Source organism: Carassius auratus, chromosome 20 (assembly GCF_003368295.1).
Source record: "Carassius auratus strain Wakin chromosome 20, ASM336829v1, whole genome shotgun sequence".
Taxonomy (NCBI): Eukaryota; Metazoa; Chordata; class Actinopteri; order Cypriniformes; family Cyprinidae; genus Carassius; species Carassius auratus.
In genome coordinates, this window is record NC_039262.1 from 6,734,886 (window position 1) to 6,750,767 (window position 15,882).

Consider the following 15,882-nt stretch of genomic DNA (forward strand, 5'->3'; position numbering starts at 1 on the left):
ATGCCGGTGCAATAGACCGTTTCGCTGCATTATGGTTAACGATTAATTGATTCCTTGATCGTTAATCGTTATTCACTGCAATAGACAATTTTGCAGCATTATGGTTAACGTTTAAACGATTCCTTGATCATTAATCGTTATTCACTGCAATAGACAATTTTGCAGCATTATGGTTAACGATTAATCGATTCCTTGATCGTTAATTTAAACGATGATAGATCATGGAAATAATCAATATTTTACATCCCTAATTTTAATAGTTTTTATTTAAATGTATCCTTACTGGATTAATTTCATAAAAAAAACAAAAAAATAGTTAAGAGTCTTAACTATCCCAGACTTTTAAATAATACTTAAACTACAAGGATATGCAAGGTCTGAGGTATGTGAAACTGCTTATGGTGCAAGGAACCTTAACTAATTTACAAATGACTTCAAATAAAGAAGTAAAAATTAAATACTACAAAAGTGCAGAATATAGACCCTTTGTTGACACGTGTATCCCAGGCATAGTCAGCAGGGCAAGAAAAAAAAAAATACCCTCAAGTGAAACATCCAGATCACAAGTAAAACAAGACAGAGTGTGATCCAAGGCACATTTAACAATAATGCTAACTGATTTGGCAGCAGTTGGTTTAATTAAATCCCAAGGCCGCAGGACCTTAATTACGAAGCAGAAGTCAGCCGAAGCCAAGTGACCCAAGCCTGGCCCTATGCTAAACCCCTCTGCCGTCTCCTGGGACAGCTGTGACCTGTATTCACTCAAGACCTTACAGCCTCCCTCCATTCAGTGCTACATACATCACACAGGTCAATTATCCGTATCTACTGCATAGCGATGATAGAATATAAAACATGAGATGTCAGAGTGAAGGCTTATCGTGCAATTCACATTAATAACACGTTCAGCAAAGTGGCAAATTTGATCTTCATAAAAAGCATTATGAAGTGTTTTTCACCCTCAAGATTGAGCGGTTACATCAAGTGTTCTTTGTAGTGAGTTTTTGAAAGAAACTAAAAAGAGTGTATCCAGTCATTCAACAACTCTATGGCTTTAATGGGCAAGCTGTCATTAATCACGCTGCGCGCTGCACGGCTCTTAAAGTCAGCTCAAACTCTCAAGTCAGCCAAAGAGTCCGCTTGGGGGTGGAGGGGGGGGGGTTTCAGCAAGACTGCAGGCCGATTATTTTCAAGATATCTTAAAAGAAAAATTCCTCAGTGGAACACAAACATATTCACATTTTGGCATTTTTTTCTTGCACCCTATGGAGTGTGTAATTGATTTAGATAGTAATTGGTTTCAAAATAACACCATCTCACTCCATCATAGGCTTCTAAGAGGGTTATGTGACTGGAAATAGAAATCTGACCCATTCAAGACAAAAACACTGATGTTAACTTTTTATCTCTCAGTACCAAACAACAGACCAACAAATACATTTCATTCATCACCACTAATCAGATCAGAGAAGCTGACGAATTCCCCATCACTTAAAAACAATTAACGAAAGCCTCTGTGTAGTACTTTTCATATATTAACATTTTCTTTGATAAAAATACATACTGCTTAGTTTTACTATATATTGTTGCATAAATGATCAATAACCATTTTTATTGTTGTGTTCCCTTTCACGATTAGTTTCGTGAAAAAGTTCAGAAAACGGGACATCAGTTTTAGAAATCAAATATAATAAAACTAAATAAAATTAGATTCATGTCTAAATAACAAAGGTGCAAACAATTAACGAATGGTCAAAAAAAAGATTGTTTTCTATATATATATATATATATATATATATATATATATATATATATCTCATCCAACTCTAGTGATAATGAAAGAAAAAAAACTAACATTGGAAATGATCAGCACCATTCATACATTTGGGTCGCTCCTTTCGATTGAGAACAAAGCATATTGGGATATCTTTCTTGCGCAAAACCACTTTGGATATTTCTCATCTCAATAGCGCCTTTGATTAGCAGAACGTGTCAAGACCACGTGAGGAACCCTTTCACGGTCTCATTTCTCTTAAATCATAACTTCTATTAATTACGAGCTGCTTAGCTCTGGGTCTAGAGCTCTTCCTTCGCTCTGCGCCGAGCACCATATTCCCTCGCGGACAGCCGAGAGAACACTGATCAAATAAAAAAAAAAAGAGAGAGAAGTAGAGAAATTCTTCACATATTCACTCCAGGGCTGGCCACGTGCCACAAAAACACTCTAGAGGCCCTTTCAGCACATGGCCGGTGGGAGGATGGGGTGCTTGTGAAGAAAAGAAGGGAAGGAGAAGTAGGAGTGCTGGTTAATATTCTGACAGTGCGACACAGTCAGGCTGGATGCCGCAATGAAACTACACCAAATTTTTAATGTGCTGCCATTGGCCAACAGGAGCAGAGAAACTGCACTGTCCTCTAAACAGCCCCAGAGGACCAGCAGCACATATATATATAGCTGTGTGATGGCAGTTGTAATTGATTTAATTGAACCAATCTGATCATGTCCAAGCAAATGCATCATGAAGACAGAATACTGGCCACCTGACAAACAACAACTAGCACATACTGGTGCTCTGGATCATTCTATGCATCTGTCCATGACACCCTGTTAGTCTTTATTAACCCTCTCTGGTAGGGCTAACAGTTATGAGAAGGTTCTGCTGTTGATGCCTAATGAAAGGCAAGGACCTGTTGTCTGATGTTGACTGAGGCTCACCTGTTTCACCCACTGCTGCAAGTGTATTTGGGATTGACACAAAGACAGACAGAAAAAAGACAGCTGAAACATTTTCAGCTGTTTTACAACCTTCAATTCTGGCACGTCAATAGCATTTCCATCACCCTTCAAATTGAGCAAACTCAAATTGTGAATAGAATATAAGTCTAAGGGAAATGCGTCAATTTCGCAAAAAGCTCCTATATTTCGCAAAAAAAAGTGTTCATGCTCACATGAGGTGGGTTTTTGGGTAATTCAAAAAAGGAATTATTTCGCAAAACTGCAATTGAAACTTTTTTTTTTTTTTTACAGGTGACACGGCATATGCAAAATGTCATATGATTATTCTTCAATGTACTATAACCCCCAAGAAAGACTTCAAATGTGGTCGAGCTCAAGTGTAAGGGGCTTTTTCCCTGCCATTAATGCTTAGACAATTTACACTGCACATATCTGCGTGGCTCTGATACGGCCACCGGAGTTGATCTTGGCAACTCTAGTCAATGCTTGTGTTAATATGAGCTGCGCCGTGCTGCTTTTGTTAAGTTAAAGGCATACACTTGTAACACTTCCTATTAAATATAGCCAGAATCCTTCGAAATCCCACCAAATTCCATTGCCATGACTTATTGAGAGAGAGAATTTTTTTTTTTTTGTCGCATAACATCGGTTAATGGAAATGCCGTCATTAATCAACATTTATAAAGCATTACCAAAGGTTTGCGCAAATCTGTAATGGAAACGCACCAATTGTTGGTAACCAATTTAAAGAAATAAAACTGGCAGAGAATAAATTTACATTTGCATTTGAGAGATATCTATAGAAAGCCTGACATGTCTACTTTTAAACTAAACAAGTGCCGCCGAAAACAAATAATCTGTGAGAAAGTAATCCATATGAAAACAACACTATGTCCGTTTTGCACGTCTCCCTTCATTATCTTCTAATGCGCCTACGACCACACTGGCCGCACGCTCTCAGTCTTCAAACAACACGAGCGCTGTCTTGCTCTCTCTCCCTCGCGCATATTAATCAATTGACACGATGGTGTCGATGTTTTAAATCATTTAAAATGAGAATGTAAGTGTGCTCACCCCATTTTTGTTTGTAAGAATTTTTTTTTATTAGATTTCATATCGCAATATATAAATCGCAGAAAAATAAAATATCGCAATGTCATTTTTTCCCAATATCGTGCAGCCCTATATATATTTTTTTTTGTTGTTGTTGTAATGAACATCCCTAATACCACGTACACACTCACATATATTTATTTATTTTTTCATTATAGTAATGGAACTGCAGAAAATTCAAAAAGAAAAAAAATCTCTTAAAGCAGTTTTTTGTTTTTCTTTCTTGACAACAAACATGAAGAATATGTAAACATGGCCCTCTGTTAGAAGTAGTAGATAACGCAGGTGGAGAGTATGTGACACTAATCCTGGAACAATAAATAAGGAAAGAGTTCAGAGATCCCAGTACCAGAAGTAGTGTAACATAACCCACAGACTACAGGAAAACAGCAAGAAGAAAAACACTCAGAGGTAATAAAGATGACAGCTGCTCTCTCTTGGACAGATGGGTCAACATAGAGACCACCTGTTCAGTACAACCATAGACCAACAGGGGCAAAAGGGGTTAGAAAAAAAGGGTGAGGACTTTGCATGAATGAAAGAACGGCCGTTATATTGAATCCCAAAGAGAAGATGAAAAAACATGGACCAGGGAAGTCAATTACAAAACTAGATAACCCTCCCAAAAAATATCCCGAAGAAAAATAAAAAAGGACTGCACTTGTATTCTCTATACTTTACATTAAAAGACACAAACACTACTCCACCAACCTCTGCAAAGCCTTGCATTTAAGTCACAACATCTGTTGCAATAAGGGTCTTTGAGCCCAAGGCTGACATGTGCTTGTTTCTGCCCACTAGTCAACCACAGGACATTGTATGAGTACTGATGTAGAGAATTAAATGGTGCCAACAGAAATTCTCCACACTTACTGTTAAAGATCTACACTAAAGCTAGTCCTCAGAAAGATCAACAAAAGTTACTGGCTGTTCTATTCCTCATGCTGAAACTTACATAAACAATTCAGAGACAATAATGATACACATTTAGCTGATGCACTAAAAATTACACTTCACTAAAATATATCCAGCTTGCACAAAAGAAAAAAACAGTTGGGAGGAAAGGGCATCAGATTTTTGGGCAAGAAATGGCTGTAGTAATGAACAATGAATTCAAAAAAATGTAATCTTGATTTTCTTAATCAGATTTGTCTTTTTTGGTCCATTAGAAAATTATTTTTCAACAAAACTGGATAAAGTGAAACTTATTTTCAGAAGCATTGTCTTTCCCAAGTATCAAATTGTAATAAACAATACAGAGAAAAATACTTCATATACATTCTCTGAAAACAAGAATCAATATCTTAACACTTTTGCTTCCAGTAGATTTTTCTCGGTTTAACAATGTTTAGATATTTTAACAGAGCTGACAAGGAGGTCACGGTTTAAAGCACATTCAGAGATGAACTGATGGCAGCTTCAAGTGGAACCAACATTTCATAATACACAATGTCCTTGCAACAGCTATTTTGTAGAAAAGTGCTGAAATGGAAAAAAATCTCGAGTTACAATACTGGAGCACAGCAAAAACAAGTCATTCCTGAAGATAAAGGTTTAAGTATCATGGAAAGAGAGATCTCGTATAATAAAGGTCAAACCTTCTAGTCAATTTCACAGTGATAACATACACACTGAGAAACACCAATAACAAAAGACAATCATTCCAAAGATAACTCACCCCACAAAAACCTCACAAATCTCATGGCATATCAGCCATCCCACTTTTGAGTTTGTGGCACCTTGAAGATGATCCAACTTTCATTGAAAACAATAGATTTTGAACCATTGCTTGCATAAGCAGGCAGTGCCATTAGCACAGTGATTCAGATTAGGACATTGGTGATGCTGTTTTTTGTTTCAGGGATGTTCTCTTGGCTTGTGTGCTGTGAATGGCACAGCTTGAGGTGGGCAGAAGGCAGACGCAATGCTGGGTTCATTCATGCAGCTGGATTAGGGCTGTGCTTACAGATCTTTTAGCAGCACATGACACAGAGCCGCTGCATTGCATACAAGCTGAAAGATCATGTGAAGCTTCTTAGCAGTGCCATATTAAATAGGGAACGCAGATGTATCCTTAACATTCAATCTGATATTGATAAAAGGCAGCAAAGAAGGATTAAAGAAACACTTTATGAGAGACAAGCTGACATTAATGAAGCCTTCAAATATGAGAAAAGTGCATAGAAAAAAGCAAGTATTAGAGTCGACTATGCATAAAGAAAGAGGACTGGTGCTTGTTCAAGTAGGCAATTTTTGCCAAGTCCCAAAGTGGGGTATAACAGTATCTCATCCCCAGATTTGGCCAAACTTTCGGGCAGTTTTTACTATTTTTGATAAACACTCTTCAGAATCCAGAAGTTGGCTCAGGACTGTTTTGTTAAACGCCCACAAAAGCCAGAGAAGGTTTTACAGCCAGTGTCCAACAATCCAGTTTCAGGGTCGAGCTCTATTGTTGCACACACAAAAGGGAGATGTTTTATTCACAATAGCAGGGCACTACATTGTGTAGGGCATCGGGGCCGGGGGCCTGGCGAAAAGGAATGCGGACCGATTGCCTCTCAACCTTCAAAGCCTCTATCAATCGTGCAGCTTTGCATTCTTTTGTTTATATTAATACACATCGGTGCATCAACAAATTCCAAATTCATTCAATTCTGCCAAAGCATCCTAGTTGGATATCGTGTGGTAACTAGATTTTTTTCATTTTCTGAAGAAAACGAGCTTGGGTTAGCAACTCAAGGTGAACATAATCAGTTATATTAATTCTAAAGTCCCCTAAGATAATTTACACCATAACTGATCATTCAGGCACAAGATGGTGTCAGTAGAGGTTGTGGGAAATGAGAAGTGAGGCTTTGGTGTGATATGAAAGACGTAAAAGTACCATTGATTTCGATTATATTGATTTCAGTTATATAAGCTATTGCCATGGATGTTGGGGAGTATTAGGAAACATCTGACTGTCAAATGCCACCAGCACTGACCAATCAGATTCAAGAACTCTAAAGAGCCATGTAAAAAGTGCTGATGTTTAATACTGAGGATTTGAAAAAAAACGTGATGTTATAGCAAGGATTATTTTGCTGATAAAGACTGGTCCTTATCCAAGTCTTTTTTGAGATAGCTATACAACCGTGCAAACTCATCAGAATTCTATGTTGTGATAACATTCACAGCTGTTTCAACACTCTACACATTAGAGTAATCATCCATGTCCTCCTCCGCACGCCGAAGTGCAAGCACCACACGCTGCCCCTTAAGCTTCTTACAAACCCAAATTTCAACATCGGAAAAGTGTCCTTTTATTGCGACAGCAGCCTAAAGGTAGAGTGCCTGCCGAACAGCAGTTCAAGTTACTGGAACAGCTCCACAAACACAGAGGGACGGGGGTAGAAAGGAGGCCGTTGGACGACAGTAACTAATCCGTCGCTTGCTGTTGTGCTGCGTAGCATGCCATCTTGAAAACAAGATGAGGGATCCTGGCCAGATTTCTAAACCGAATGCACCCACACACACACAAAACATCTTATCTTTGATTCAGATGCTGTTATCTGTTCGAAGCGAAAAGGTCTTAAGATTTTGAACGGAATGCAGACATTGGGGATTCTTGTTGGTCAGCTTCACTTAGAGGAGAATTGTTAGAAAAATGCAAGCAGGTTGTAGATGCAGGTTGAGATGCAGCCAGAAGGCCACAGAGCGTGATGAGCACCACGCGCTCTCCAGTCATGAAGGCGTCCAAATCGAAAGACCTGGTTCCTCAAGGGGCTCGGTTGAGTGCCAACAGTCTTCGTTAGATGCTGGTGCTGCTACTTCAAGTCTGTCCATGTTTTCCTAGAGTACAGTTAAGTGAAGGTGAGAACTTCATGATATTAATGGTTGAGGTTTGGGAGGCTTTTTAGTCCCATTTTTTAACACGTCATTTCATTGCCTGAAGTCAAAAACCTCAATAGGCCCAGCATAAATTTTCCAGCCAGAGCTGTTGATTAATAGTGCTGATTGATTGCAATTTAAACACCAAAAGGTGGAAAACTGTAGCATTGTTCCATTCATAGGAAGTACAGTAGGGCCCCAAGCCATCGATGCATACTGCATAATGTTTGGAGAAAGGGATCACGAATAAGAAATGCTAACCAACTGGTTATGCCTTCCCAACATGCTTCTGATATTTTCTTGTTAATCAATCCAACAGACTGATAACTGCCAATTTCCATGATCATGAGATAGAAGCACGGGTCATGTGTCAGTAACCATAAGTAGTTTTCCAAAGTGGGATTTTTAGTTTAATTGGAATTTTAATTGGAAAATACATTATCGGTTGAAATGCATCAAACAAAAGCGATACACTAAAATTAGACTTATTCCTCTAGATTATAAAAGTTAATTTAGAAAAAAAAGGGTGCCCAGGACAAAAACACATTCATGACCCGTCCACATTAAGATAATACATTGTGGTTGGCGTAGCATATGCAGTTAGTTAAAGGGGAAATAATGCAATGGTTAAATGATGCATTTCCTCTAGGGGAAAAGAGACAACGTGTCTTTCAGTCTAAAGATAGATCACTATTAGCCTTTCTGAGATGTGTAAATAGCATCTAGACAGAGTAGAAAATCATTCTTAATCACTTGATGACATGTATTGATTACGATGAAGCCATCTAAGGCATTATAAATACTGAAGAAAATTGGTTTCATGGCCAGACTCAAGAGTGCCATGGACAAAAAGCTAAAGCCTTTTTCCAATGAAAAATCCTAAATAATAGCTCAGTGGTCGCTGCTAACATGGACTATGAACAGGTGCTTACTGTGAGCACAAGACAAAGAAAGAACTGTAAGGACACAAAGCAAGCAAAATAAACCCAATTAAAACTAAACATATGGTAGATAGATGGTTCGTGCTACCTCTCAACACTAGATGCAGAGTCAGTCAGCAGCATAGTGAAGAGGGTACATTTGGGTACACGCCACACGCAGAAGCAGCACATATTTATTTTGGTGCCCATGTTAACAGGTATTACAGTCCACACTGACCACACAAGCACGGTGCAAGAAGAGTTTCAGTCTTGATCTTGTTTTTACCATGCTTTCTGTTCTAAACTTAGCAGAAAACACTAAGAGAAATGTAATGCAGTCATGAAGAAACAAAGCCAATTATTGTTTTGTTTTTTAATTCGATTACTGGTATCAGGTTTTGCAACATTTCAACAAATCAAACAATTTATACAGTTTAGATTTTGCACTTTACGACAATCAAGTTTGTAATGATTCTCAACTGCCAAATTGAGATTAAATTATTCATTTATTGCAGTAATAAAGACAAAAACAGTTTAGTAACCTAGAAATTGCATTATTTTTACTTCACTTATGCACCGAATGGATTAGCAATACGAAACAGGACTTAGATAGAAAACAGTGCTGTGCTCCGCTACCTGACAACAAGGCCTTATGCAAACGCAACAGGAACTGTAGTGTATCTGAGACACTATCAAGCCTATTTTAAACACTCTGGAAGGCTTATTGGCCTTAAAGTGGCCATAAAGCATCTGGGAGACGGTGCGGACAGAAGAGGTAATCAGAATCGCTCAACTTGATGATTGCCACTGAATCTTTTCACTGAAAATTCAAGCTGCAGAGAGCCATGAAAGCAGGTGTGATAGCAAAAAATAAATGAACTCCCAAAGTGACTGAATTTAGAAAAGCAGCAATGATAAAGGATTTGTGAAGACTACTCAAATGCAGCATGGAGCGATTTGTTCATAAGGGACCTACAAAGCCATAACAGATTGCAAGATTTCACAATCACATGCAGATCTGGAGCTAACAGGCATTTCTTCCTCTAAACTCAAGGACGGGGTCACCATCATTTTATGACTAGTTCTGTCTGATAGCAACAGACTATCCAAAAGATATCTATGATGGAGACGGAACTAGGCTAGAACCAAAATATTATTCCTATAATGCAGATCAAACCAAGACAATAATAATATACCCACTTATTCGTTGCTCATCCGTCTACTGAAAAGCAAGCTTCGTCTGCTATAGCCCTTAAAGTTTCTAAGTGACTGTGGGCTTAAAATCGTGCTTCAATGTCTCATTGACTAACAATGAGTGTTGGGGGAAATTATACTGTCATCTTTTTTTATAATATTGGCTGCAAATGTGCCATCACTGTTACCTGAATAATAATGGAAACGGTAAGTTCATGTTCCATTTGAGAGGCATTTCTTGAGAATCAACAGGACGACTGAATTCAGCTACACTGTTCAAATCAATCTATGCAGCATTACAGAAACAATCTAAGCAAGTATATTGCAATAATATACATACTTTGTGTGTGCAACATTGCATGTAATGAAACTTAGTCCATTACGGTAAGAAAATGATGTCAAGCCAAGCATTGATATTCAATGACATTATAAACTCGCTTTAAACAAAATACAAATCAGTGGTAATCCAGTATGATTAAATGCATTCTTGATTGCTTTTGCTTTATCTAAATCCCTCTAGAAACAACTTGGGGTCTGTGGTAAGTGAGGAGTGCAACAGGATGAGTCTGAGCCACTGACGTCAAAGATAAAGAACTTTTATAGAGAGCTCTGTATCTAAATGAGAGATGAAATGGAAAATCTAATGGGTGACAGGGTGTAATAGAGAGATAGTGCGTCTACCTCATCTGCCCCACCACCCCAATCTCCACCAAAGAGAGTAATTACATAAGAAGAAAAGGAAGAGAAAATTTTAAATGGCCCCTTCAAAATGATTGTGCTCGCATATTATTCTGTTCTGATTAGGCATGAATATTCTGAAGGGGCTTGAGTCCTTTCTAATGGTATATAGTTACAGCAGGAGCATACTAATGAATTCATAAAGACACTTTCACCTCTACAAAGCCCTGATGGGGCATAAAGATCAGAACAGCCTGATTTGGATTTTCCTAAACCGTCTGAAAAGATACAAAAGTGCTCAAGACAAAAGTTGAGTTGATTCTGATAGACTTCAGTTAACATGCACTATAATGAAAACACATGACCCATATTATTCAAGTATGTGGCTATTTTCATGATCTATGAACCAGACAGCAGTGTTACTAACTTGGACTTCGTGGAACTTTGGAAATCTTGGAACAAGTCTTTCAGGGGGTTGGTTAAACTTAGTTACTAGCCTCAAACATAAATTACCAGCCACAAGTCTGGACATACTCATTCTTTACTACCACTTTTTCCACATTTAAGGAAAAGAGTAAAGTCAACTATTAAACAACAAAATAGAAATTATGCTTTTTAACAGCACTGATGAAGTTCTTATGATGGTCATAAGCTAAAAACTACATGAATAATATTTTTGTAAGGTAATGCAGGGTTAAGCACTTTTTTTAAGACCACAAAAAGTGTCCAAACTTTTGATTGTTAGTGAAAAAAAAACAAATCTAAAAAAGCTAATCAATGGATTTGATTCACAGAAAGATTGATTATATCAGGTTCCTTCCTCACACACATAATAAACCTATGGTCGTGTCACACAATTAAAAGCTCGACACTTCCCAACACATGCTCGTGAAAAGTAAGGGGGAACAGCCTGGGTCTAAAAACACACAAACCACACCTGTTATGGCTAACAAACATGAACATTCGCCTCCGCTCAATCGCCCTCCTGAGCGAGAGACAATCCTGTTTTTGACACAAGAAGCAACCCACATACATCTGAGGTGCTTTACTATGCAACGCCACAGTTCGTGGGAAGACAGGACAAATAATACAGAAGAGATTCATCTAAACCTAAGGGGAAGGTTACATCACATCATCCGAACTCCGCTTTAAGGGCAGCTCGTTTCTGATGAACAGCTGGCTTGTTCTTCATGTGTCTTCAGCAGGAGTGTGGGAGGAAGTACTTTGTGATTCTGATCATCAAAGCAAGGCTTGAACATTTTAACACATGCTCTCACAAGATCACCAGACACTTGAAACATGCCTACAATGTGATGCAATGAATCCAATATTGAATCAACCAGTTATTAACAAAGAGTCTAGAGCATATTAGTGTATAAAAAAATGAAAGCCAACAGACACGAAATATATATATATATATATATATATATATATATATATATATATATATATATATATATATATATATATATATATATATATATATATTTCAATATAATAAAAGGAGGAAAGACTAAAATGGCATCATCATATGAAATGAACCCAATGTGTTAAAACACTTATGTTTCTTTTCTTTGTAACATGAACAAAAGTGTCACATGAATACGCTTATATAATGAATCCTAAACAAACAGGATTTCTATAGTTTAGTGCAGAGCAAAACTTGTCTATTTACAGGATTGTTCTAAACTGAAATGCACGCAAGTGTATGCACGTCTTTTCCTCGTACCCGATGTGAAGTATGAAGCAGAGCTTAACCTGATTTTACTAATTGGTCAATTTAGCAGTGAAAATTTGAGAGATTAATTATAACAATACTATCAATTAAGAGACTAATGCAACGACAATCCACATAGTGAATCGAATTGATTTAAAACAACTATTTGTTTATGAATTATTTATAAGATAACGCGTATAGCAAATAGCACGTACAAAATGTTCAGCTCTCTCTCAATGTATCGTGATCTTGATTCGCTCTGGGTTGAAATTAAACAAAAAATGTTCTTACCTCATGGTGATTTCTGCGCTATATGTTCGGCGTTATATAATTTCAGAGAGTTTACAAAGTTCGCACTTGATCACAAAAGATATGAATGAAACGCCGCAGGACAAGATATAGTTTTTATCCCGCAAAGTAAAAAAATAAAAACTAAAGTAAATTAAAAAAAGAACTCGGTCTACATGATCTACCACATTGCACCCCTTTTGTGGATGCTGCAGCGCAAAAAAAATGTAAGTGAGAATATAATTCTCTGTTTGGTCTTGCAAGCGCCTGATCTTCTAATAGCGGCAACGTGCCACTGGGATCCCCTTCTACAGCCACAGCAGCGACGCAGAGCTTTACTGGGCTACGTCACCACGCAACAGACGCACAGGCCACGCCCCCATATATATTTTTTAGCTATATAATATTTGTACAAGAATACACAAATTCTTGATAAAAAAACGGAAATTAATCAATTAAGACATATATAATAAAAATTTAACATATATAAATGCCAATGTCGTCTTTCCAGCTAAATAATTAAAGACTATATTTGATAATATTTATTCAAGCCTTCACCATTTTAAAATGCTTGACATGGGTATGTCATCTGACTATGATCTGTCTGCTGTCACCTGTTCATAAAGGCAACCAATAGTGTGCTCGCATTGATGACAGAGGTAATGGATCTGATGGTTCATCACAAGTGCTCAAACCGTGTGACTTGAGCAGGGTTAAATCCACGTATCTCACTTACTAGATAGATCAACTACCACTGTCACTCGTGCATCTCCGATTCTGAACTGTGGTACTTACATGGGAATAAATATGTGGTTTGGGTATATGACTGAAGGCAAAATAAAAGGGATAAATTTGGAATACAAATTCAAAGTTGTGTGTAATGCAACTTTTAAAAGATATACACTGCCATCTACTGGTGCACTTTTACAGAGTTTAGTGTGCAGGCTTATTTGAACAAATCAATATTCTCGTTTTTCTTTCTGTGTATCATATCGTTGCTTTTCAGACAATATTTAGAGGTTAATACAATACTTCAATAATGAATTATATGTGCAATGTACATCTTTTAAAAGTCTTATGACGTTAAAAAAAAACACATCAATCTGCACATATATTGTTTTTCAAGACAATTACGATCGTTCTCAAAGACAAATAATATACTGTAAAACAGTTCTCATTTATTCCTCTTCTAGGACTCTAGACTACACGTCACTTTAACAGCCTTTCAATGGATATTTACGGGAAAGTAGGGAGTATTTGGATAGGACGTTGTGTACCAGCAGGAAGCGCTCTGGGGCTCAAAAAGCCCCCAGAAATGATCTTCTGAGCCGCGTTCAAATCGCAGGACGTTTTGAGTCCTACTAGGACTCATGTGTAACTAGAACGTGTAATCGTTTTTTAAAAGCTGTTATTTTAATGGATATGTAACTAGAATAACTATTGAACTCCGATTTAGCAAGAACTACAAAATTATTTTAAAAACAATCATCACAAATAACGATGATTGGCCCAGCCTGACCTGCGCTGTAAAATGTATCAAATACCACATGACAACGCGGCCACTAAGCTCCGCCCCTCTTTCCACTTGTTTTACGTTACTCGCGCATTCTATTCCTATAATAAACCAATCGCGACCCTCAATTCCAACAAGTACCCTACGTGTTATGTACGCATCAGTGTGCACGTTTTCTATTGGCGCGTTCAGCTGCTGACCAATCAACGTGCGTTTTTCAACGACTAAAGGTGGCCATATTTTATGCCACCTGGGTTTTGCTTCAAACAGCTGTATTTTGCCTCGCCGCTAAAATATTTAATAACATTCCCTATATTTAGTTTATTACATCATGCCTTATTATCAGACGTGGGAAGAGTTTGCGCGAGCTGCAGAAAAACTTTATTTGACAGATCCGATGAAGGTAATTCATTAACAACCTCTTAGTTACAGGCTACAAGCACAGCTCATGTTCACATATTTTAGTCAAAGAGCAACTTATTAGTACTGTTGAAATGTGATCGGTGTGTCGTAGAAGCATCGTGTATATGTGCCCCTAAATTAAAGTGTCAAGCAGAGAATGGCTGCAGAATTCAAGCCTGAAACGTGCTGATGCACTGTAACTGTTTTGTGAATGTTGTTTATTCAGGTCAGAGTGGTTCTGAAATATCGACACTGTGATGGAAATATCTGTATGAAAGTCACAGATGATTCTGTGGTAAGTTTTGAGCCTTTTAAGTAGACTGCTTTGTTTGTGGTCTTGTGCAGAAGTTTTTATATTCACTATATGTTTTCTTTCAGTGTCTGCGGTACAAAACTGACCAGGCTCAAGATGTAAAGAAGATCGAGAAACTGCATGGGAAGCTGATGAGATTAATGGTCTCCAAAGAGTCCCACAGTGGAGCCATGGAGACGGACTGAGTGAATCAAATGAACCGTTGGGATTGCATGGACAGTTGTTTGTTACTCAGTCCGACTGACAATGAAGAGAGAAAGAACCACAGGAGGTTGGAGATGAAGTTTGGGGGATGTTTATTGACTAATACTGAGGATGTTCATATTATGCTTGTTTGGAGAGCAAACCGCAAGAGCATCCTACAAGAGGCCGGTTTTTGTGGCCCTGTTTGGAGGACAGACAACGTTGTAGTGATTATACAGCTGTTTTCATTTGGTCTATTACTTAATGTTTGGAGAAAATAAGTTTTAACTGCATCAAAATCAAAATAATATTTTTTTGAAGCAGGACCTTCTTAATTTCTTAGATTACAGTAAAATTTCAGTTCTGAAGTTTGTATGTCTATTCATGATGTACAGTGAACCTTAATAAATGTCTAATTTTTTTTTTCTCAACTTTCTTAAGTATTACTCTCTGTAAAACATTTAATGAGTGCCTTTAAATGTCATTCAAATAGACGTTTTTATTTTATTTTTTTCATTTGAGTTTTGACTAAACTTCTCTCTGAAACACAAGATAGAAAGCAGTTGTGGAGTGAAGGAGTAGTTTTATTTGTTATATAATTTACCAGCTAATTTTCTCCATTGTAGTTTTTGAACGATTTAATTGCTTCGGTTTTTTATTTACTGAAACTTTTGTGATGGATGATAGATACAATATACTTTTAACAGAAAATCTGGTCTATCTGCTTAGGGTAAACTATCAGTAGCTTTCTGTCATGTTTCATCTTACAAACCCTAATCCCAAACAGTAAGATTGTCAGGATTTAAAGCGGCAACATGTTAGTTTAATAAGAGACGGACATGTGTGTCTTGCCTCAGACAACCCACCCAGCTTCAATCAGCTGTAAAATTGCTCTACCGCACCTATTCAGTTTTTTACCTTAAGCAGAGCATAAATACTCTTCCACAAATTACT

General features: G+C 37.5%; 2 protein-coding genes across 2 annotated transcripts in view; one reads left to right on the forward strand and one right to left on the reverse strand.

Moving 5' to 3' along the window:
* Positions 1–12,836, reverse strand: part of enah (ENAH actin regulator) — a 110,911-nt gene extending 98,075 nt beyond the window's left edge. The window contains exon 1 of the mRNA XM_026290692.1: positions 12,521–12,836. Coding sequence (XP_026146477.1) covers positions 12,521–12,525 — 5 coding nt within the window. The 5' untranslated portion in view covers positions 12,526–12,836. The remainder of the gene's footprint in view (positions 1–12,520) is intronic.
* A 1,413-nt stretch (positions 12,837–14,249) lies between these two features.
* LOC113120715 (signal recognition particle 9 kDa protein-like) lies at positions 14,250–15,252 on the forward strand. Its single transcript, XM_026290705.1, has 3 exons — positions 14,250–14,433; positions 14,659–14,727; positions 14,811–15,252. The coding sequence occupies exons 1-3, from the start codon at positions 14,362–14,364 to the stop codon at positions 14,928–14,930; spliced, it is 261 nt and encodes an 86-aa protein (XP_026146490.1). The 5' UTR covers positions 14,250–14,361; the 3' UTR covers positions 14,931–15,252.
* The last annotated feature ends 630 nt before the right edge of the window (positions 15,253–15,882 follow it).